Source organism: Lepidochelys olivacea (genome assembly GCF_965140295.1).
Source record: "Lepidochelys olivacea isolate rLepOli2 genome assembly, chromosome: 10".
Classification (NCBI taxonomy): domain Eukaryota; kingdom Metazoa; phylum Chordata; order Testudines; family Cheloniidae; genus Lepidochelys; species Lepidochelys olivacea.
Window position 1 is genome coordinate 49,743,997 of NC_140420.1, and position 25,589 is coordinate 49,769,585.

A 25,589-nucleotide genomic window follows, 5' to 3' on the forward strand; every position below is an offset into this window, starting at 1 on the left:
ATGCTAGGCTTGACAGTCCATACTTCTGATTTGCATTCTCTTTCATGTTTTAAGTAAGCTCATGAAATGTAAGATGCTAGCACTGAAACCTGTTTTATGCACAGGCCCAGTTAAACAAGTCAAGGTATTCTTTATGTGATAGTATACATCTGGTGCTGGTTTCGTTATGTTAGTTTTATCCCTCCAAGCACCAGCCTCACACCTTCATTTTTTGTCAGACTTGGATTTGAGGAGATTGTGGTCATCTACATCAATCATCCAGCTATTTTCTCAGTTGCCCACTTACACTTTTTTGTGAAGTGTGAATATGCAGTCACAGTAAATCCAAAGTGTTCTAAAGCTTTTGGGTTTGTTTGTTTTTTATTACACAGGTCAGTCCAGGGCAGCCATGATACCTCCAAAGCAGCCCCGGCAGCCAAAGGGAGCTTTGGATGATGCCATTGCCTTTGGAGGAATAGCAGACCAAGAGGCAACTAACAGCTTACAGCCAACACCACCTCCACTGCCAAAGAAAACCATTTTGAGAGCCAACACAGAGCCGATCCCCAAAGAACTTCAGAAACAGACCCTGGAGAACAATCTCTGTGTTGTGGCCAACCCTACATATGACATTGATACCAACTGGGAAGCAAGCAGTGCCTGCTCTTCAATCAGCTCAGAACTCAAGGCATTGGACAATGAGTCAGGAGATTCCTTGGACAGGCCTTTAAGAAAAGGAAAAGCAACCAACTCAACAGCCAACAGCATTTCTAGCTTAACCACTCCCAGTATTAAGGATAGGTGTTCCAACAGCATGGAGTCTCTGTCTGGAAGATACATCTCTCAGACTAAGCAGAGCAAGAATATACAGAAGCCACAGAGGCAAGCACTTTATCGAGGAATTGAGAACCGAGAGGAGGTGGTAGGCAAAATTAGAAGCCTTCATACTGATTCACTGAAGAAGTTGGCAAACCAGTGCGAAGATCTTTTCATGGCAGGACAGAAAGACCAGCTGCGATTTGGAGTGGACAGCTGGTCAGACTTCAGGCTAACCAGTGACAGGCCATGCTGTGAAGCAGGTGATGCAGTTTACTACCCAGCTTCTTATGCAAAAGATCCCCTCAACAATTATGCAGTCAAGGTAAGAAGGAGGTTTCAAAAATGGTTGTCCCAGACATCAGTAATATTAATAATAAAACCCTGTGTATTACAGTATACCTAATTGTGCTGTTTGCAATAGCTAATCCATGTACAGTAATGATCTACAGCTACTGGCCCCTCTTTCTTTAAAGTGCCACTGTTGTCAATGGCATAATTAACCTTTAGCTGGATCCCCTGTTTGTTGTACATTTGGGGCAATTTTTTAAAAGCCACCAACTCTCTTACTAGCTGTTTAGCATAGCTATTATGTTATGACATAAGAATGATATAAACAGCTGTGTGCAGGCGGGCTCTTGGAAGCCTTCAGTAGTAGAACCTTTAAGTTCATTTGCATGCAGAGTTACCAAATTCTCATTTTTAATTAGGAGTGATTTCAAAGGTTTATACATATGGCTGTCTATGGATTTTATTTATATACATTCTTAATTAGCATACCTTTCCATTCCCTTACAAACCCTTAAATTCTCACCAGCCATTCTGAAGCCCTATCTTGCCATCGGTATGGCCTTGCGTGCTACATGAAAAATGAATGGAACTGAGGAACGTTGATTGGCTAGTGCTGTATTTCAGTGAAAAAAGAATTAGCTCTTTTTATTGAATACTCCATTCCACTATCCTGGTCAGAAAAACATCCAGGTACTTATTTCATATGCAAATGAACAGTTATCTTACCTAATAAAGGGTTTGTGTTATTTTATCATGTTTGTGATTCATATAGGAGATTTACTCACCCTCCCTTTGGGTGCCCACACCTCCACTGCTAATGAGACGATAATGTTCATCTGATAGGATGTGCTGTAATATGAAGGATGACTGGAAGCCAGGAAACCTATGTTCTATTCATTGCTCTGCCATAGACTTCCTATGTGACCTTGAGCAACTGAATCTCTGTAACTCTATTTCCCCAACTTTAAAATGAAAATTATGATTTTTCTTACCTCACATGGGTATTGTTAGCCTAAATTCATTAATGTTTATAAAGCAAGTTGAGCTTCTCATAGTGATGGTACTACAGAAGGGCAAAATGTAATTATTACTCACAACCACCGTTATTTATTAAAACAGAATGAGAAGCTAGAAAGCAAGAACATCAATGCTAACTTGATATAAAATAGGTTCTGAATTTGAAAAGGCATCTCTTCAGGAGGTTTTTCAAGGTTACATATTGCATTGAAGTGTTGCCACATTCTATTGAGTTTATATTTGTTCAGCCATCCAGGTCCTTTATTGTTGCAAAGATCACAGTTGTAATATGGATGCCATTATAAGATGATGAAGTGAACTGTCTGCTGACTCAAAACAACTGAGAACCAAGACATGAATAACTTTATGATGTATTATTTGTCTGGCAATCTTGTCCGGTTGCAAAATCAATGGTCTTCCATTGATTTTTTTTGCTTGTAATGATGCAGAAATAATCTGCCAAGAAGAAGTGGCAGGTGGTTTGCTGTTTCATGCACTATGACAGGTCAGCAGATCTAGAGATGGAAGTGTTACATTAAACACTGAATAAAAATGTTTCATTGATGAAAGTGACTTAAAGCCTTTCCAAACATGCAGTAGAGCTTTTGAGTTTGTTTTTTAAATGTATTTTGAAAGGAGAGAGTATAGCCAAATGTATGCTATTTTTTTTCTTTATTACCTGAAACACTGTTATCTTGAAAATCAGTTCACAAACTTGTAGGCATTTACTGTAATCTAATAGGTATGAAGGACTCTAGAGTGAAGGATCCATAACATGCCATTTAACCACAGGTCACTATGGATTGTTGTGCTATCATGGTGAGAGGAAATGTTAGGCTTGAAAAAAACTTCCCTGGCAGTGAATGTAATGTAGGAAGATACTTTGACTACAAATGCTCACTGATTCTTTGTAAGCAAAGTAGTGCTAGCTCAAAGGAATTGCTGTTGTCTTTCCATTTTCTCCCTTTCATATCTTCAAATATTATGCTTTCAACCAAGACTGGCTCACTTTATTTGTGTTTCCTTGATGGATTTTTTTTATTGCAATGTCATTCTCTAAAATATAGTCAAGGGTTTTATTATAAACTCACCTTTAAAGGGGTTTATAACTCTACCATAACATTTGGCTCCATGCTGAGCCTTGATATACAAGATCTCAGTCCAGGATCAAGATTTTTCAAAAACATATCATGTAAAAAACAAACAAACAAACAAAATCCATTGAACTGTTGTAAATTAAGAGCGCTGGCAAAAATAGCAGGATTTTACTCTCCTACAGATTTTTTAATTCTAACTAAATTTTGTAATCATCCATCTACAGTGTAAATGGTCTATACTTATGGCATTTTAAACCATGAAAAAATACAGATATTGAGATCAAATCCTACAGTGAACCCATAATATGGACTGCCTATTATTGTTAGACAACTTATAGTAGCAGAAGAATCATACAAGATCTATCTTGAAGGTCTCTTAAGAATTATACACATGGGGCCGTATCTTCAGCTCGCATAAATATGTTCAGCTCCATTAACTTCAATAGAGCTATGCCAAACTGCATCACCTAAGAATCTGGTCCAGGGCTTGACAAACTCTTACTAGGTTCTATGACTTTATATTAGATCTGAAAGAGTTTCTAAAAATGGAATATTTTTTGTCCTTTTGTTACTACTTTATAGAAAACAATATAATGAACTTTTCAAAACTATATGTAATGTTAAGTGTTGTTATCCATAAGTACAAAAATTATACATTGTTTCTGAATCTTCAAAAGAGATATAGTTTCTAATTATATTAAAAAGCAAAAACTATGTTCCAGTAGTATTAAGAATTAGACTTTTACCAATTGACTACTGCTGAATTGAGTCTTCAGAAACATCCCAGTAGAATGCACCTTCTGTGCAGATGAGTATACCAGAACATTTTTTTATGTTTTATTAATTTTAATAGATAATGACAATTTAATAGGTGTGATGGAAAACCATCCTGTCCCCAACTCATCTGTTTTGCCTAGATATTGCAGGAATAAAACTGTTTGTAAAGGTGTGCAATTTTAGCCATGGCATGTGTCAGGACATGCTTGCCTGCTGAATAAATGAATAAATAAATAAATAGTCTCCCACTAACAAATGTCCTTTGCAAAAAGGTACACCAAACTATGTGCAAGTTGCTTTGACTGAAACGATACAAACCAAAACAATGGCTCCAGTCAGCTCAGAATTACATTTCAAACAAGCAAAAACAAGGATCTCTTTACAAACCTTTTATAAAATTCCTTAGATATTTTCTCTTCACAAACAAGAACTAATCCATGTTCTAAATAATTGGTAGAGCTGGGTCAATGTGTCTGTGTGTGTTCCTCCGTAGCAGTGGAACAGTATCCTTATCAGCAGTTCCAGATTTGTAGTGAAATGCAAGTGAGCAGTGAAGACTAGCTTTTTGTAAAGTATATTGGACAAGTGCAGTTTGTCTCATCCCAGTATTGGGTGTTATCCTTGAACATACTGAATAAAGCAGCAGTATAGCAGGGACCTAAGTAAAAAAGCATTAGCAGAAATAAGTGATTATTGAGAATCTTGTCAGGTTTGGACTGTGAACATGGGTAATTAGTGTTTCAGTGATGCAGTGGAGCAAACTGGAGTGGAAACTACTTCCACTTTTAAAATTCAATATTGAACATTATCAAGACTGAAGCAGCATAAAAAATTATTGAACACTATTATGCATACCTGAGATCATAGTTCAGAAGCCATCTTGAACAATCAGGCAGCAGGAACCATTAAGGAGGTCCTGGCCTGAAGTGTGCGTTTAATATTTTGGCTGCAATCAGATGTTGCGTTAGAGGTAAGGTGGAGTAGCCTGGGGACTATCATGGGGTAAACAGGCTGGGAGTGTATGGAAATGCAAGTACCATAATTTATGGCTTTGTTATATCTTGAGTCCTTGCTGCAGGATGGTGGGAGCTTCCCTGGAAAGCTGTATGACCTTAAAGTTCTTGCTAAGATTCATTCCCAAAGCATAAAACATAACAAAACATAAGTAAAATGCTGGCTGGCTGCTTTCCACTGAAAAAAATGTATATTCCATTTGGGCATATGCACCTGATGAGGGCATGAGAATATTTTTTTGGTAACTCAGACTCTAAATTGAATGACCTTTCTGGCAAAAGTCTTACTGCAGATCGTCACAATACCCTATAGTTTGGATTGAGCCACAGTTTTATACATTAAACACTTAATCCATTATAGTGCAGTCACAGTAACGTTGAATTTTTATGTCTTGGCATACCAGCAAAAGAGCAAAGCATTACTCCCAAAGCCAGATCAGTGAAACAAGGTCAGTGATCAAACTGGACTCTTAGAAAGCAGGTTGTGCCAAGTACAAGGTATTAATGTGGGATTAGCAAGCTTTCATTTGACACTGTATTTCATTTGCAGTAGTGCTTTTGTGTAATACAACAAAGTAGCACAGATGGTACAGTGTTTGTGTGATCCTCAGTGTTTCTCATTTTCATCATTCTGCAATTCATTCCCCACATATCCATCTCGTTTAAGGTTCACCAAGGCCTTGTAAAATGCATAGGACATAGTAAAAATGAGATTCCCTGCTGCTAAAGTGGAAGTCCGCTAACAGTATCCTAGGCTGACTGGACCCATAATGAAAAAATAAAAGCTAATGCAGAGCATTTTTTAGAGTCTTATAACATGAAATTCTTGCTTCCTTGAGGGAAAAGGATAGACAATGGAAATGGAGAGATCAAGGAATCTAGCTTTGTTAAACTAATGTACAGTTATAGACTGGATTTCAAGGACCCCAACTATAGAGTTTATGTATTGACATGGGCACCAGTGAAAGGAAGGTGGACACATATAATTAGAGCTTAATATCCATATCTCCCTTCTTTGCCTTTCCTCTCCCCATAATTTTCTATCACAGTATACAGAGGTTGTTGACCACTACTCTGCATCCTTTGACTCATTCTTTATGAGCACTAGAAACATAGGATTTGCCATCCTGGATCAATCAATTCCTTCTTTGAATGACTGCATGTGTGCATTCAATTCTTGGGGTTGGTGCACCCAGCACGTGACCCTCAAATTTTTTTCCTCAGTGGTACCTGTTGGACGGGTCAAGCTTCCCTTCCTGTTGTGTGCCACTGCATACAGGTATAAAGGGCAGAACTGCCCCTAGCCCACCTAAGTTCTTTCTTACCGCCTATGACAGTCATTGGAACTCTTCTGTACCAGAATTCTTTCTCCCAGCCTTTGTGATCATAGTGTATGTGTGTAGTTAGTCTTTAGTGTTGTTAGGATAGTTAGTAACATTTATATATAATAAGTTTTTCAGATTTCTTGTTTTCCCTGTTTGGGTTTTTTTTCTATTCATGCTACTGAGGTACGCCTCAGGAGTTTCAAGCCAGGTGCTTCTTGCTCCAGGCCTGTGTCAGTGAGTGACCCACACAATAGCTGCCTGAAGTGCTTGGGGAAGCATACGTGAAGGACCAGTGCCAGATTTTCAGGGAGTTCAAATAAAGAAGGATAGGGTGACTAGGCTTTCCTGGTCTGACTCAGTGTAGAGTGCTGCAGCTTTAGGGAGAAGTGCACCTCCAACTTTGGTGCCAGGATTTCACTGTTCTCCCTCATCCTGCTTCCAAAGTAGCACCAGCCAGGGGACCGTCTCCACCTTCTATGTCTGGTAAGAGGGTTGAGAAGGAGTTGAGTAGAGTGCACCTGAAACCTAAGCACTCCTCCTCCAAATCGGTACCTAAGTCAGCTCTAGCTTCACATGGGGCACTCTCAGCTTCTTTGACACACAACAAGAGAGCATCTTGGTGCCAACTATCCCAGAGGTGTTTTCAGAGGCAAGAAACCTGCTCTGCCTCATGGTGCCAGTGTCTCCTTCCTTACAGAAGTCCAGTCCTTCAGCACTACTGCCATTTCTGCCAGCATTTCAACTTCCAGTACTGCAGTTGTCTGTTCCTCAGACAGGCAGCCTTTCTGTATCATCCAAAGGCATCACTCCATCCATTGCCAAGCTCTCACACAAGTCCCCCCACCAACTGGTCAGAGAAAGGAGAATCCTCTTAGTCAGAGAAAGGAGAATCCACATAGTCAGAGGAAGGAGAATCCTCAATATCAGACTCGGAGGTAGGACCTTGCATATCACAACCCTAAAGGAGTACCCACCAGTCTGCACAAGATCCGCTCTTCCCACCTATCACCATGACCCTTCAATGTAGGGTGACCATATAGCAAGTGTGAAAAAGTGGGTCGGGGTGGGGAGGTAATGGGTGCCTATATAAGAAGAAGCCCCCACAATCAGGACTGTCCCTATAAAATTAGAACATCTGGTCACCCTACTTCGATGAGACCTAACCTGGAAATATGGCTGGGACAGAGGGGCCCTGCCCTGTATCAGTGACCATTTTGGAATTCTAGGGGTCTTCCCCCAGCTTCTATATCTTCCCCACACCAGGCATACTCAGTGCCCTCATGTAGTATGCTTGAATCTACACCCAGAGCTGCTCCATCCCCAGAATCTGGCGCCAGGCCCAGTACCGAGCATCAAGAGGAGGTTCCAGAACCAGAACAACGGCTGATTAGAAGATATTCTATCCCCTCCAGTCTTGGCTTCTTCTTCGTCCTATCCAGACGTGGCCATTTCGTCTGGCATGACTTTTACTTCTTCTGCTGATTTTAAAGTTCATCAGTTGTTGTTAAAGAGAGTGGCTGCAGACCTAGGTGTACAGGTCAAAGAGGTCAGGGAGTCCTCATGTCTCCTGGTTGACATTTGATCATCAGTGGGTCCCTCCGGAGTAGCTCTGCCAATTAACAAGGTCATGCTATAGCTGATAAAGACTTTATGGCAGACTCCATCCTCTTTGCCTCCCACCTCTAAGAGGGCAGAAAATACTATGTATCCTCCCAAGGGTTTGGGTATCTTTATCACCCACCTGTAGGCTCATTAGTCGTTAGAGCAACTAATGAGAGAGAACAACTGGGGCATCAGGCTGCCACCCCCAACTCAGACGACACTAAGAGGCTAGACTTATTCAGCAGAAAGTTTATTCAACGGGGTTTGCAGCTGTGTATCACTAACCAATAGTCTCTGTTGGGAGGATACAGTTTTAATTCAGGGGGTTCCATGGAAAAGTTCAAGGAAGTGCTTCGGGAGAAAGCTAGCCAGAAGTTCTCTTCTATGGTCAATGAGGGCAGACTAGTCTGAAGAACTTCACTGCAGGCAGCATTGGACACAGCAGACTAGGCAGCTAGAACCACAGTCGCCTCAGTGGACATGTGAGGATCATCATGGCTTGTACTATCAAGTACTTGCCATTTGAGGGTCCTTCTCTATTCTCTGACCAGACTGACAGCAAGCTCCACAGACTTACAGACTCTAGAGCCATCCTGAAGTCCTTAGGTGTGTATACACCTGCCCCAGTCCTGAAACTGTATCCGTCACAGTAGACACACTGATATCCCACTCCTCCTCGGCAGGGCGTATCAAAAAAGAGGTCCGGGGTTAGAGGTGTAGACCTACCCTCCTGCTGTTTCACCTCTGGCTCCAGGCCCCTCAAGACACTCAGGAACTGCAAAGCAGGCAATTTTGATGGGCCAGTTGAAGTCAACATATTAGTCTCCATATCTCTTTGCAAACTGTCTGTTCCACTTCCACAGTTCTTGGTCCCAGATTACATCAGACCAGTGGGTCTCAAGCACTGTTGAAGTGGATATACTCTCCAGTTTGCTTCTGCCCCTCACTGCCATTCTCCCTTCCTATTCCTCTTCAGTAACACTCTCACAAGAAACTCCTTATCCAGGAAGTTTGTTGCTCCTTAGTGTGGGGACCATAGAAGAGGTTCTATGTACTCTCAGAGGGAAGGGGTTTTATTTCCAACATCTCCTAAACCCAAAAGCAAAAGTGTGTCACAAACCAATTTTAGACCTGCATCATCTCAACAAATTCTTAAAAAGGATAAAGTTTTGCATGGTCACCCTAGCTTCTATTATCCCTTTCCTAGATCTAAACTTAGTATTGTCAAGATGTATAGGTTCCCTGTTTGAACCTTCGGCTACCTCCTCGCTGCTGTATCTATCAATGAAGGTGGCATTTTTGGTGGCCATTGCCTCGGCCAGAAGAGTAGGGAAGCTAATCCTAGAATTGTAGGACTGGAAGGGACCTCAAGGGGTCTTCTAGTCCGGTCCTCTTCACTCAAGGCAGGACTAAGTATTATCTAGACCATCCCTGATAGGTGTTTGTCTAACCTGCTCTTAAAAATCTCCAATGATGAAGATTCCATAACGTCCCTAGGCAGTTAATGTCAGGACCCCCAGATACAATCTTTTTTTAAGGACAGGGTTTACCTGAGTCCTCATCTGAAGTTTGTCCAAAAGATGATTTCCTCTTTCCAAATGAACAAGCTAATTTATTTGCTTGTATTTCTACCCAAAACCATGTACGATCAGGGAGGAAGAGCGTTTGCATACCTTGGACATCAGAAGAGACTTGGCGTTTTAGCTGGGCAGAACCAGTCACTTTCATAAATCCTTCCAGCTGTTCATAGCAATGGCAGACAGAATAAGATCAATCACTCTCCACCCAGAGAATTTCTTCCTGGATCACATCCTGCATATACATGTACTGTGACTTAGGTAATGTTGCCCCACCTGACACAGTCAAAGCTCATTTGACAAGGTCACAGTTGGCAAGGATGATCTTTCTGATACAAGTTCCCATTGCAGACATTTGTAGAGTGGCAGCCTGGTCCTTGGTCCACATGTTTGCCTCCCTCTGTGCTGTGGCTCAATCTCAAGAGACTATACTAGAGTGGGTTGAGTTGTTCTCCAATCTTTATTGAAATAGACTCTGATCCTGCCTACAGGATCACAGTCTTATGGCTTAAAGAAAAGGAGTACTTGTGGCACCTTAGAGACTAACCAATTTATTTGAGCATGAGCTTTCGTGAGCTACAGCTCACTTCATCGGATGCATACCGTGGAAACTGCAGAAGACATTATATACACACAGAGACCATGAAACAATACCTCCTCCCACCCCACTGTCCTGCTGGTAATAGCTTATCTAAAGTGATTATCAAGTTGGGCCATTTCCCGCACAAATCCAGGTTTTCTCACCCTCCGCCCTCCCCCCCCCCCTCCCACACACACAAACTCACTCTCCTGCTGGTAATAGCCCATCCAAAGTGACCACTCTCTTCACATATTGTGAAGACCATATTGTGAAGAGAGTGGTCACTTTGGATGGGCTATTACCAGCAGGAGAGTGAGTTTGTGGGGGGGGGGGCAGAGGGTGAGAAAACCTGGATTTGTGCTGGAAATCGCCCAACTTGATAATCACTTTAGATAAGCTATTACCAGCAGGACAGTGGGGTGGGAGGAGGTATTGTTTCATGGTCTCTGTGTGTATATAATGTCTTCTGCAGTTTCCACGGTATGCATCCGAAGAAGTGAGCTGTAGCTCACAAAAGCTCATGCTCAAATAAATTGGTTAGTCTCTAAGGTGCCACAAGTGCTCCTTTTCTTTTTGCGAATACAGACTAACACGGCTGTTACTCTGAAACCAGTCTTATGGCTTGTGAGTCACCAAGAGTGGAATGCACATGTGCAATCACTCAAAGAAGAAAAAACTGTTACTAACCTGTTCCGTTACTGTTGTTGTTATTTGAGATGTGTTGCATGCCTTCAGTCCACAACCTGCCCTCCTACCTCTCTTCATCAGAGTTATGGCAAGAAGGAATAGAGTGGGGCTGGGGCAGCTCTGCCCTTTTTACCTGCATGCTATGGTGTGCAGCAGCAGAGGGAGCTGAGCTGCTCAATGGGTACTGCTGAGGTAAAAAGTTTCCAAGGGCTGGGCACACCAACACCAAGAGCGTAATGGACATATGCAACACATCTTGAAGAACCACAGTTATTACGGAACAGGGTAATAATAGTTTTTTCCATCAAGTGCATTATCACTTATCATGCCTTCATAGTTCAACTTCTGATGCTTCACTGGACCAGATGCTAAATGCCTATCATCTTAGCTTCTTTCAGTGCTTGTCTTTGATCAATTAATAAATCAGGATCCATCTTTTTCCCTTATTCGACCCTGTAATAAAGATTTAGAGTAGCACGTGGGTAAAAAGGCAGCAAGATTTCTACTATAAGCTGGCCTGTGACAATGGAACGACTGAGTAGGGCTTGGGAAATCCTGCACGGGGCATGGCTTTGTTTATTTACTCTTAACAGTGACATAGGACTAATTGTCACTAATAGAGAAGAAGCTGCCCCTCTAACACCTTTGGCAGTTAATGGTGGGCGGTCTAGAACCCTTAATATCTACATTAGATTTTATAGACCATAACTGCTGTTCTCTAAACCGTTTAAAAGGGGTACATAGGTATTTAGTTGTATGACTCTCATTAATGGTAATGTGACTCACAGAGTGAAATTCCCACATACTGTTTTAAAATTTTAGGTAATACTTGGGGATGATTATTCCATATATAAAATGCCTTATAATGTCATTGTGGTCATTGGAGTATGGAGACCAGTAGTCATTAGCTACATAAGAGATTAGAATCCTCGATTCCTAAATGGAAGCTCACAGTGAAGGTTTGAATAGAAACTTCCACATGGAAGATGATGAGACCCTGTGAGGGCCTGGTTCACATCAGCAATCTTTTCTAACTGCAAGTAGTACAGTGGATGCCTGTAAATATACTTTATGTTCATCAAACTGCCTACGGACAGAAAAACTTAATGTGTCTCTGCTGATTTCACTGAATTTTCCTTTTTTTGACAAAATATTTGTTAGTACTGAGGGAATCTGACCTGCCCTATCTAAAACTTGAGCACTTGTCCAGATTCATGAAGCTGTGTCTCGGAGCTTGGGGGTGGGTGTCTGAAGAGCAATTAGACACTCCTCTGGATGCCAAATTTTTGCTGGTTTCAATTCAGACCTTCTCTTAAATGCATCTGCTTTATGAATTCAGACATGTGACTGATTTGTCTTCAGACTCTCATCTTTGAGTGCTGTGGGGAGACAGTCTGGCTTTTCATTTCCTTTTGTGAATTACACAGCCTGTATATATTGAACAAATCTTAGTATTTGTCTATTGTCAGCAGTTTAACCAGCTGCCTCTTTCAGTTTTCACATTATTTTGTTTGTAAACAAAGACCAGGAGCAGACAACTCATCTCTAATCAGATCTGAGTTCTCCCCCTGCCTTTTGTACATGTCACATATACATACATGTCATTTTCTCCTTATAGAACAGGGACCTTGTGAGAATTTTTCCTGATGTTTTCTCCCAGTAGTGCCACTTAGTCTCAAAAGTGTCATTATATTTTGAAGTTTCATTAAAAGTGATTGGTTGTCATCTTTAACAAAATATTAAGGGGAGTCATTCATCATTTTGTCATTGATTACAATGGTTACAGGATTTAGTCTTAACTATATATTTCATTGCTATAACAGTAACCTATAGTGTTGTTGTACAGGAGAGTGTGTAATATTTCATTCTAAATAACAATGGTAGCCTGAAATAAAACCTCAGATCTAAAAAACTCTTGAACTTGGAAGTTTGGATCTATATTTGGATCCAGATTTACCCAGTGGCTATGATCTCCCCTCCCTGTTCCACCCCCTTAAAATAAATCAAAACAAAAACAGATCCAAACACTCCAAACATTTATGCACACCTACACACCAAATTTGGGGAAAGATTGGAGCTGGATTGGAACTTTACACCTCAGGACCAACTCTAATTTTAAAGCCCATATTTTCAGAGGTTAATAGTTTGTGCAAATTATGTTGCCTGAGCTGCTGCTGTTCTAAGCTTGGTAGTAATTTAAAAAAAAAATTGAGAGGTTTGGCACACTAACATCTTCCATTGGAGTTGTAGATGCTCAGCACTTTTGAAAATTAGATCCATAAAAACTTCCAAATCAAAATTTCAAAAATAGTTTGGCTGTTAAAAAAAAAAAAAAGGCAGATGCGGGGAGGAGAGGGAAAAGGGCTGCCTAGCAGTGTAATATGAGGTATTGGAGTTCAGGAGTTAGTCTTGATCCCTTGCTTCTGGGCTCTTATGGGGTGGGGAAAAAAAGAAACCCTCATATTGCTATTTAACAATCCTTCTGTGCCATCAAATAGAGAAGCATAGATGGATTCAAAAGTAAATGCGCCCCAGCTCACCTTTGCTTGAAGTAGCATCACTGTGAACTAGTTAGGAGGCATTGAGTATCGTCCCAAGACTCTTTGGGTGAAATAAAATGTGGTACAGGAGCTATTTACAGATGCTATTTTATACTTTTCTTACAAAAAATAAGTTTGACTTTTAAAATGAAACACTTTTTGGGTGACTAGTTTACAATTTGGGCTAGATCATTTTGATATTAAAAAAACCCCAAGTTATTAATATTTGAAAAATGTCTGTTGCATGAGCACAGTAATTACTTCCTAGAACGTAATACTCCAATCTAAATTAACATCATAAGATTGTTATCATAATAATCAAGATTAATGAGACACCTATCATATGAGAAATCGGAATGTGGAGATCTGGAGAGATCTATCTATTTAACTGTAACTCTTTGGGTGAAGTAAATGGATTATGAACTCTGTGTTACCGAACACACACACAAACCATCCTGTACCAAAACCACCCTTCATTCTATTGCTCTTCTGAAAGTCACAGATGGCATGATTAGGAGGAAAATACAGTGCCACTTGGGTTGAATACATAGAAACACCACTTCCTTGTAAAGCAGCTCAGATGACTTAGAGTGATGTTTTGTTCTGCATAGATCATCTTGAGCAGTGGTTCTCAAACTTTTGTACTGGTAACCCCTTTCACATAGCAAGCCTCTGAGTGCAACCCCCCTTATAAATTAAAAATACTTTTTTGTACATTTAACACCATTATAAATGCTGGAGGCAAAGTGGGTTTTAGGGTGGAGGCTGAAAGCTCGCAACCCTCCATGTAATAACCTCACGACCCCCTGAGGGGTCCTGACCCCCGGTTTGAGAACCCCTGAACTTGAGCCTTAATCTATGCATAATCTACTGTAAAATGTCAGGATATAAATTCAGAGTTCTTCTCCTTTGATTATGATTATTAATTATAAACCTTTTTCCTAGCACAAGAGAATATTCTTTATTGGTGTTAAAGGCAATAAATAAATAAATTAAATAAAATTCGTACCCACACACGCCTGGTAACACTGGTTTTACAGCACAACTTGTCAGACTAATGGTAAATTTCATTGGCTTGGTGGAGTTAATGAATTTACTTCTCCCAACTCACTCTGAAAACAATACATCCTTTCTTCCAATTGTTTAATGACAATCGGTCACTGAACAGGACTAACAAGTTGCTATTTTTAGCATGGGTAAACTCAGGTGTTCATCTATCGTCATGAGAGCAGAAACACAAACCAGGTTACAAATATCAAAGCATGGAATGGAAATAGAAAATGAAGGGAGATGCCATGCATAGAACTCAATATGGAAACTGAGGAGCACTTTTGGATAGAAAAGGGACACACCACTTTATTTTTAGATAAGTATCCCATGTCATAGAGAAACATCACCCCAACTGGAATGAATTGCCACCCTTGCTGCCCATCCCAAGAAAGAGGCCAAAGACTTAACTGGTGTGGAAACTGAACTACCCTCACACACCTTCAGAATGTTTTTCCAGATGACATTTGAGACACACTGGTGGTATGGTGTGCAGCAAGCCTCCCCTTTTGCTGCCTATGCAGTACCAGTTCTTTTATGAAGCAGGGGACTTAAGTCTCCAAGACTGTCAGCTGACACATTTCACTTCATGCATGTTTGCAGGGTCAGGGCCACGTAGCTACTATCACTTTCTGTATTTTTAAAAGACTTTGGGGGATATTCTATTGGTGAGGTTAGGGTTAGCTCACCCTTCTCCAACCATTAAAAAATGCATTGTGAGTGTAAATTACGAAGAGCCAGTGCTCAGATATAGTAACAATCGGCATTCGCTCCTGAAAGTGGTGCATTTTCCTTTTTAAATAAAATTGACTAGAAAATGCATTTTGTAAATTTGCTTTGCCTGTACATGACAGTGATAAACAGGCAATTTAAACTCCAGTGTGTCTGTGTTTTGGGAGGCTCAGGTATTTGTGATGTATTGGAACATTCACAGAATCAGAGGGAGGAGGACTGAATCAAAAATGTAATCACCTAGCATGTCTAATTGCATATGATTATCTGACAGTGCACTTTTCTGATCGGCAAGCACAGAGGACTTAATCTCCCAGTAATTTACAGTTGCTAATAGTGTAAACACATAAAAGATGAAAAACATACTTTTTTTTTAATTAAGGGCCAGTCTGACTAGCCTTGCACAATAGCTGAAGGGAAGCTAGTCAGAGCCCTGGACTCCTGGCGTGTAATTATTATGCATAGCTATTGAACTAGCCTTCTTAAAGTGCATATCGAGAGGCAAGTTCAGCACTTTCCCTCTGTACTAGCCATCAGAACCAGACTGGCACAGGAAGCTGCACACACTGTATCCTGTAAAAGGCATAACAGCCACTGCTCTGGCCTGCATGCCCAGAGCCTTTGTGTCTGTCTCTAAGATCTCCTTCCATAGTAGTGTGACTCTACTGTGGGAAGAGGATGTAGAGACACAATGTAGGCCTAAGTGTTCAACTATTTATCTGTTAAACAAGTAGAATATCAGTGAGTCTCTACAGAGAGAATACAATTGATGGGGGATCCTTTGCCTTCATTACAGGCATTTATAACTTCCCAAAATGTGCAGAGCCACCAGCAACTCCTAACATGAATTAAAAAAGATCCTGATGATAATGGCACAGGCCTCAAAGATGCTTGTTTTCAGAGATAATGTGGTAGCATTACAGAGCTGCTGTTGAAAGGCGTGAAGGGACCACAGTTTAACATGGAGCTGTTTGAAATGGATTTTCTAATAACACCCCAGTTTTCTTTCCTAATGTAAAGAGCATTGCTATCGCTCAAGCACTAAACTCACATACTCAGCACACACTATCAATCTAAGGATCCACTTTTTCCATTTATTTATCATTTTCAATCACATCATCAATCAAATTGTAGTGATTAACAAATAGTAAAGACAAAATTCCAAAGAAATAATGATCTCTCCCCCACCCCCCAAATTACAGTTTGTCAAGTATAAGTCCTTAAATTACTTTGGATTCTATATTAGAAAAAACAGACAGCTACCAAATATTCCCAAAAATTGTAAGAAACTGCAAAAAATACATGATAGCACACATTCATATGAATTAATATACAGAAAAATGCTACAACATATCAAAACATTTTACTGAAAATCAGAAAGAATACTGTGCCATAATTGTCCCCTGACCCATCTATCCCCTCATCACTCTGTTCTTCTTTCACATTGTTCAGACATGAGTTAAGCCAAGCTTTAGCGTCATCAAAATCCAAAAAGCAACCTCTTCCTGTCTTCCCTCAATCTAAGCCTTGCACGTAGAAAGTACTGCTGTAGTTATACCAGCTGATCACTTAGGTCCCAATCCTGCAGAGAATTAGGTATGTGCTTAACTTTACACACAGTGAGAAGTCCCATTGAAGTCAATGGAACCACTCTTAGTGTGTAAAGTTAATATGCGTAAGTCTGTGCAGGACCAGAATCTTAAAAATAGTAAGTCCTTTAAGACAGGGATCGTCTCTTTTTTACATATTTGCCTCGTACAATGAGGCTGCTACTGAAATGCAAATAATATATGATATTAGGGTTGCCAACTTTCTAATTGCACAAAACCAAACACCCTTACTGTGCCCATTGTCCCTCCCCGAGGCCACACCCCCTTCTCTGGGGCCCCGCCCCCTGATCACTCCATCCCCCCTCCTCCATCACTCACTCTCTCCCACCTTCTTTCACTCAGCTGAGGCAGGAGATTGGGGTGCAGGAGGGGGTGAGCGCTCAGGCTGGGGTGCAGGCTCTGGGTTGGGGCCAGGGATAAGTAGGCAAGGGTGCAGGCTACGGGAGGGATTTTGGGTGCGAGAGGGGGCTCAGGGCTAGGACAGGGGGGTTCAGGTGCCAGAGAGGGTGCGGGGTGCAGGCTCTGGGAGGGAGTTTGGGTGCAAAAGGGGGCTCAGGGCTGGGGCGTGGGAGGGGGTATGGGGTGCGGGTTCAGGGAGGGAGTTAGCGTGTGGGAGGGAGATCCGACCTGGGGCAGGTGATTGGGGTGCTGGGGGGGGGGTGCGGGCTCCAGGCGGCACTTACCTCAGGCGGTTCCCGGAAGCAGCCAGCATGTCCAGCTCCTAGGTGGAGGGGCCAGGGGGCTCTGCGCACTGCTCATGCCTGCAGGTGCTGCTCCCGCAGTGCCCAATGGCTGCAGTTCTCGGCCAATGGGAGCTGCGAACCCTGCACTCAGGGCAGGGGCAATGCACGGACCCCCCATGGCCGCCCCTGTGTCTAGGAGCTGGACATGCTGGCCACTTCTGGGAGCCGCACGGAGCCAGGGCAGGCAGGCAGCCTGCCTGCCTTAGCTCCGACACGCTACCGACCGGACGTTTTGCACCCTGAGCAGCAGTGTTGACCGGAGCTGCCAGGGTCCCTTTTTGACCAGGCATTCCAGTCGAAAACCAGACACCTGGCAACCCTAAATGATGTTAATAACTCAGATTTAAACATCAACCATTTCTTTCTGAACATTTGTGAACTTGAACTATATCAGGCAAAATGTAACATTTCCTTTATTTCTGTATTGTTCAAACATGCTTTATCTCTATCAGTTAGTGAAGTGAAAGTAACTCTCAATGTTTTACACAAAGCAGCAGCTGGAGGAGAAATTCAAATGTAATTTAGAAAGTTTTAGTAATCTGCAAAGATTATTGAAATTTTCTTCACAAAATTGTTTGAAACAATAAAGGAAGTTTATGAACGAGATCTGAGCCATCTAACTGCTCAGAAAGAATCAATATCCAAACATTACTTGAAATTATATAATTATAAGTTACTCTCATGCATAAATGTTTATAGAATTGGGAGCCAACGTTTTTAATTTATTACTTTTTAGACATTCTCTTCCGAAGAAGTAATTTTAGAGACTACCAATCCAATTTACCATTGAATTGATTGAAATGGGATTGTAATGCTCGAATGGCAGACATAATTGTACTGAATGATATATTAGAAGACGGAGGGATAGAATGAGCAGAGAACAATTTATCAACAGTTTGAACAGTCCCTATGGCTGCTGTGGCCAAGGTGGCTATCAACCGTGAGATGATGATGGGAGAGTAAAGGAAGGCCTTTGCACTTCCCCATCACTGCTGGGTGTTACAAAAACTGATACCATACATTCTTTTCTACCTATGTCTTCTTTCTGATGATTATATAAACTAAAGAGAGAGGTAGGAAAAAAATAAGATTATCTTCCAAGGTCATCCCAGAAAAGTAACTTAGGAGTACATGTATTAGCAGAAGTGTTGTAAGCGAGACACGAGAAGTAATTCTTCCACTGTACCCTGCACTGATTCGGCCTCAACTGGAGTACTGGAGTACATTTCACGAAGGATGTGGACAAACTGGAGAGAGTACAGAGAAGAGCAACAAAAATGATTAAAGGTCTAGAAAACATGACCTATGAGGGAAGATTGAAAAAATTGGATTTGTTTAGTCTGGAAAAGAGAAGACTTAAAGGGGACATTATAACAGTTTTCAAGTATGTAAAAAGTTGTTACAAGGAGGAGGAAGAAAAATTGTTTTTCTTAACCTCAGAGGATAGGACAAGAAGCAATGGGTTTAAATTGCAGCAAGGGAAGGTTAGGTTGGACATTAGTAAAAACTTCTTGTCAGGGTGGCTAAGCACTGGAATAAATTGCCTGAGGAGATTGTGGATTCTCTCTCATTGGAAATTTTTAAGAGCAGGTTAGACAAACACCTGTCAGAAATGGTCTAGAATACTTAGTCCTGCCACGAGTGCAGGGGACTGGACTAGATGACTTCTCGAGGTCCCTTCCAGTTCTATGATTCTATGAGAAATATATCAAATAAAATCTCCAGTGGGCTGTGTCATCATTTACTACCTCATGGTATATTCCAAAAATTAATAAATTGAAGTCCAGAGTCCTTAGCTTTCACTCCAAAAAGCAATCAATGTAAGACGCATGAAAACATATAAGAGTTTCAAAGTGTGCTCCCAAAGGGCAGAGGTGAGGGTTTTTAAGCCTCACTCTCCCTAATTTCTAGTATTTGGGGTGGGGTTGGCAGCAGGCAGCCAGGTGCACATTTAAAAAGAAAAAAATATTTACAAATTAAAAGTTATAATAATTGACTTTGGTTTTGTGCTCTTTTCTGCCAACAGATTTGTAAGAGCAAAGCTAAAGAATCCCAACAGTATTACCACAGCTTGGCTATCAGACAGAGTCTGGCTATTAACTTTAACATCCAACAGGACTGTGGCCATTTCTTAGCTGATGTACCTGTTCGCCTCCTTCCATGGGAGGATCCCAATGCACCTGAGGTGGAGGAGGAAGATGAAAAGGAAGGAGAGATAGAAGATGAGCAAAAGAACAAAGAAACCCCTTCCTGTTTGGAGGCTTCACAGAAAGACAACTCAGGCAGTGAGCGGACCATCAGCAAGCAGCGCAGCCGTGTTGTGGTCATCACACGGGAGGTACCATACCTAACGGTGGCTGACTTTGTGCAAGAGTCCACAGCACGCCATGCAAATAACCCAGACTTCTATGAAAGGCAGGTGTGTCTATTGCTCTTACAGCTGTGTTCAGGCCTGGAGCACCTGAAACCCTATCACATCACACACTGTGATCTGCGCTTGGAGAACCTACTGCTGGTTCACTACAGACCAAGGGGAGGCCTTTTGAACTATGAGCCTGTGGAGCCCAATCCCAACGCAGCTTGCCCAGCCAGGCTAATTGTGAGCAATTTCTCACAGGCCAAGCAAAAGAGACATATGGTAGATCCAGAGGTCCTACGGGACCAATCCCGCCTTGCCCCAGAGATCATCACTGCTACACAATACAAAAAGTGTGATGAGTTCCAAACTGGCATCCTCATCTATGAAATGTTGCACTTACCCAACCCCTTTGATGAGAATCCAGAGCTGAAGGAGAAGGAGTATACCCGTGCTGACCTCCCCAGGATCCCCTCCCGTTCCCTCTATTCCTATGGGCTCCAGCAACTCGCCAGCTGCCTGCTGAATCCCAATCCTTCAGAGAGAATACTTATTTCTGAGGCCAAGGGAATCCTTCAGTGTTTATTATGGGGTCCACGTGAGGATTTGTTTCACACTCTGAGCTCATGTTCCAGCCCACTACGGAAGGATGCTGTGCTGCAGAACTGGCTGGACATCAAACGGACGCTGATGATGATCAAGTTTGCAGAGAAGTCCTTGGACAGGGAGCGTGGAGTCAGCCTTGAAGACTGGCTTTGTTCTCAATATCTGGCATTTGCCACTACCGATTCACTCAGTCGCATTGTGAAAATCATGCAGCAACACTAGTTTGTATGAGCTGTTGCTTTTCCTCAACCCCCTACTCCTTGCTCTATTCTGCTCCCACCTTCTTTATTCTAGGGTTCACACTTTGCACGTCTGCTGAGAAAAACAGCCTAGATCTCAAAGCTAGCAACCCTGCGCAAATAGGTTCTAATTGGAAATACTGTCTCCTATTGAAGATACGATGGAGACTTTATTCAATTCCTAGGCCTTCCTTGTTTAATCATATGTACAGTGATTGCAATTGGATTATATACCTCCAAGGTTGGGTTAATTTTTCAACAGATTGAAAAAGGGGAGAGAAAAATTTTAAGGAGACCACTAGTTTTATATTACTATAGAGGATGAATTCCCCATCTCTTCTGGATGGATCCTGCCATTTCTAGTGGTAGCATCTGCAGAAAAAGCAGTGACCATTTATGACCATCAACAGAGATGAATTCATCATAAATGTGAATCAAATGATCCACCAAAGTTTAGAGCCCCTGACCACAAATCTATTGCCTGTGCTCCATCCCCGGTGAAAGGTTCTACCTCTCAGTCTAGGCTGAGGCTCATCCACTTAGTCTTCTCATTCAGGTGGATTTTTATTTTACTCCTACTCTTAAATTTTTTATTTTCCTCCCAAATAGGGCAGTCCTCTGATCCCAGCAAGTAACCAGCAGGCAGCAATCATCTGTGTCCAATATTGTTGCCTTCTCTAACTTGCTACCTGTCCATATCCCTTCTGATCATGGGTCGTGGATTCCAAGGATCCTGCCTTAATCAGCCTATGATTATCAACCTGTAGTATCTCCACTAAAAAGCAAAAGCAGAACTTCCCACCAGTATATATGACCAGAGAGTCATGTATTGTAGATATAACAGTGTTAAACAAGAGCAACATAACATACCAAGAAAAACTGAAACATCCCTCCCCCACATAAAAGGCACTGCCTGGGCTTGAAATAAACAGAAATTACGTAACCAGTCCTCCTTCAGTTGCTGCTGTGCATCAGGTATCAAAATAGCAGCCTCCTTCTTTGTGTTTTATTTTGGTTTGCTAGCCACTTGTGGCATATTGCAAAGCAGGACTGAATTGGCAGTGCTGGTGTGTTGGCAGGAGATACCTACACAGACAAGCACTAAACATTTCTAACAGGCCACATGGAGATGGTTTTACTTCAAATGCATTTCTCTAGGGGAAAAACGGGGGGGCAAACACTGCTATTTAATTACTGAGAGACCTCTAAAGTTTGGCAGCTGTAATTAACAGTGACCTGATCTATTTTCCCCACAGCAGTATTTGGCTACAAATCTCCTATCAGTAACTAATGTTTACTAGTGTACTAGCTGCTTCAGACAACATCCTAAAAATCCCTAAAAATTGAATGGCTGTTGACATAGCTCAGAGATCATTGCAGGTATCATTTTAGAGTAAGGAGGCACTGGCGGGTATTAAGGTGACAGTTTAAAAAAAAAAAAGTCCAACCTGAAGGAACTTTTCACCTTTTGAGGCAGCTGCTGGTTTCCTTCCCTGAGATAGCGACCTTTCCTATGGAACGCCTACAATCATACAGATGGTCTCTTTGCTCAGTATTGCTAGGTTCTCAATTGTCTCAAATATCTCTGAAGAACACAATGGGGGCAAATGAAAGGTGATATTTAATATTCTGAGATGGGTGGTGGAAAACATACAGCCCAAGTTTTGAGCCTGTGCTTCTCTCCTATGGATATATGTGCAATTCTTGTATGTATTTTTTAAAATCTGTATATTACAGTGTTTACGTTACTTACCAGACTTTACCTGATGCTAGATCTGCAAATCCTTCCTTTACTTTCCTGGCACATAAATGCGCAGAGTTACATGTGTTCTTTATATGGATTGATATTTCATTTTTCATTGTTTGTTAAAACTGTGAGAAATCAGTTTACTTCAGTCTTGAAAACAAATAGCCACTTTTTATAGCATATGCATGCTTGGACTAGATGCATGGAAACCAAACAAACAGTCCTGCAGGCATGAGGTCAGTGAAACGAACTCCGTGTACACACCGCATATTTGAAGGGGGTGAAATTTCTCTGGCATCTGTTAGAGCCAAGCCTTGTGGTATGTGGAAGCCTACATTGATTGTGCAGTAATATATAGAATATTTTTGTGGCCTTTTTAAATGTTTTTAAACTTTCTGATGAAATATCCTTTTGTCTGATTCATCTGTATCAGAGAGGGATCAGGCAAGGATAAGGATCGTGTATTTTAATGTGATATATATCACTTTAAAAAATCTCAAAGAGTTAATGGGGGTGGCAGCATTATTGCAAAAAGAGTGCAGTGCACTTAAGCACAATTGCAATGCATGGAGCTGATGACTTCCACCACTTTGGGAAAGAGGCTTTCTACATAATGCTGAACAGACTTGTGGTAGAAGCCTTTACAGAGAATTGCACAATCAATAAATGCAGCCCTGTTTCATATGGGCACAGAATCGTGTAATGCCTTATGGCTTATATACATTGAGCATGAGTTGACAGCTCACTTAAATGCTACCTGCAAACTACCAACCCTTTAAGCTAAGCACAGGACACTGCTTCTTCTTGTTCTCCTGGTCTGGATTAGTGTTTGTTTTTGGTTTTTTTTAAGTAGCATCTATCTGCACATAACTTCTCACCTAACAAATATATGCTGTATGAGTAGCACATGGACCACTGGCCATTGCAGTAGGCACATTCCTTTAGGCTGCCTGGTTTGTTTGGGGTTTTTTTTGTGTGTGTATGTGGACACATGTTCTCAGTGTCACTTTCATGTCAACACGCACATGCAGAGTTGAATATTGAATGTTTTACGACCTTATGTATTTAACGCAGCTGGTCCGAAGCCTTTGTATGTCTTTGTTCTTTAGAGATCAAATTTCAGTTCATATTGTTTATGATTAAATTTAAACCAGTACTCATTTTAGTTCTGCAGTATAATCAAGCATGGATGAATGTTCTCTACCGATCTCTTTATTGTGCAGCACTGGGTAACCTTTAGCAATTTGTAAAATCAATGTGATTCTTACTTTTTTTTTCTTTTTAAGAACAAAAGAATGATCAAGGAGGACAAACATAAACTAGCAAGAGCTTCCATTCCTTGGTGGTTCTGGGGCTGCTTTTGCAGACATCCTTGAGGATTATAATTCTGTTTATGGGGGTCCTCCGTGCTGATTAAGAACCACACCGCACAAATATCTGAGAATGTATGCATGAAATTGACTGTAAACAAACAAAAGCAAACAAAAAGGTGGGGGGGATGCTACAGCATAATTTCTAAACAAATGAGGAAAAAACCTGTTCCCTTTGTCAGTGGGATTCTTTATGTATCAGGAATGGAACCCCTGCCTATGTACTTGCATGTGGACATATACATGCACAGAGTTTGGATTTTTAAGTAGTGTAGCACTTTTAGTTGAGCTCAAGAAATGAGAAGAGCTGCAATTCTAAGATAACAGTATTGATTGTAAATATATATTTTTCTATTACTAAAAGCTGCCATTTCACTATTTTTTAAATATAAATTATACAGATTTTCAAGTTCAAAATAAGATCTGGAAAATCATGTAATTATTTGATGAAGAATTAGAATTAGTGGTTCCTGAAGTTTTTAGGGCCACTAAAAATCTTTTTAACATTTTGGATGGAACAATCTTGATCAGCAATTGAATGCACAATGTATAGTGCCTTGTCAAAGAATTAGAATAGTAATGAAGAGAATCAGTCAGAATCTCTCTCCACCTGCTAACAGCCCTATAAATAATACTGCCTACATAGGGTATGCGTACACACCAGCTGGGTACCACACAGGGTATGTATACACTGTGATTCCCAATGTGGGTAGACAGACACGTGCTAGCTCTGCTCAAGCTAGTGCCTAAAAATAGCAGCCTGGCTACGACGCCTCAGGCTAGCCACCGAAGTATCATCCCGTCTGACCCCCTCAAATACATACTCAGGCAACTAACCCAAGCCACCACCCATGCTGCTGTGGCTACACTGCTATTTTTAGGTGCTAGCTTGAGCCTTTCACCTCCCAACTGCTGTCTTGACATACCCATAAATATAAAAAGATGACTACAAAATAAAATGTTGCATTTCATATGATGCTGGGTTAATCAATTTTATGAAAGGAACATTTTCTGGAAGGTCAGTTACATGAAAAAGTTCCTTTGAAGTTGCTCATAGTACCAAAATAAACCCCAAATGACAGCAGGTCTCTGGATTTTTCACATTTGAAATTGAGGCTTAGCACTGGGAGAGAAATAGATGAGATGTCACTTGGTCTAGACATAATACACTAAAATTCAAGAGTCCTATTGCTTTGACAATCTATTACAGACACTCCAACTCCAGAAGATGAAGAGACTGAATAGCTTGGAAAGAAGAGAATGTGTGTAAGATGTGCAGCTCCTCATATTATATATAGTGGATGTGCTGCACACACATCTATATGCTGAGGAGGCATTGATGCAAACCACTGTTAATTTAGCAGTTTGGGAAAACAAGAACCTGTTATAGAATGTGGATTTCTTGTTTCCTAAAAAATGGATAAGTAAACCCAGTTTATCTTCCAAGCCTCAGGTCTGGTCCAGTGAATATATATGGTTCAGGTGAACATCTAGACAGAATTTAGATGGCACAGCCACTACAAAAGCTCATATGGAAATCGCCAGAAATGAGAGAATGCAGAATTTTTTCTGAGGGCTCTGGAATGTCAGAAAATAGAGACAAGGCTTCTTTTTAAAATTCAGATGTCAAATGAAGACTAAGAAGTCAGCACTAAAGTAAGAAATCTCATTTTATTGGAATACTATGGTGCTAGAAATCCCAACCTGCAGTCCAGTGTGTACATAGTATTTACATGCTTCAGAGTAACAGCCGTGTTAGTCTGTATTCGCAAAAAGAAAAGGAGTACTTGTGGCACCTTAGAGACTAACCAATTTATTAGAGCATAAGCTTTCGTGAG

The 25,589-nt window shown here is 41.1% G+C and overlaps 1 protein-coding gene across 7 annotated transcripts in view; it reads left to right on the forward strand.

The window, feature by feature from the left end:
* PEAK1 (pseudopodium enriched atypical kinase 1) overlaps nt 1-22,467 on the forward strand; it is a gene marked incomplete at its 3' end in the record, with an annotated part of 215,074 nt that extends 192,607 nt beyond the window's left edge. For all 7 annotated transcript variants that reach the window (XM_084641715.1, XM_084641721.1, XM_084641714.1 and 4 more), the window contains 2 exons: nt 372-1,120; nt 19,460-22,467. In XM_084641715.1, the coding sequence (XP_084497841.1) occupies nt 372-1,120; nt 19,460-20,617 (1,907 nt within the window). The remainder of the gene's footprint in view (nt 1-371; nt 1,121-19,459) is intronic.
* Between the last annotated feature and the right edge of the window lie 3,122 nt (nt 22,468-25,589).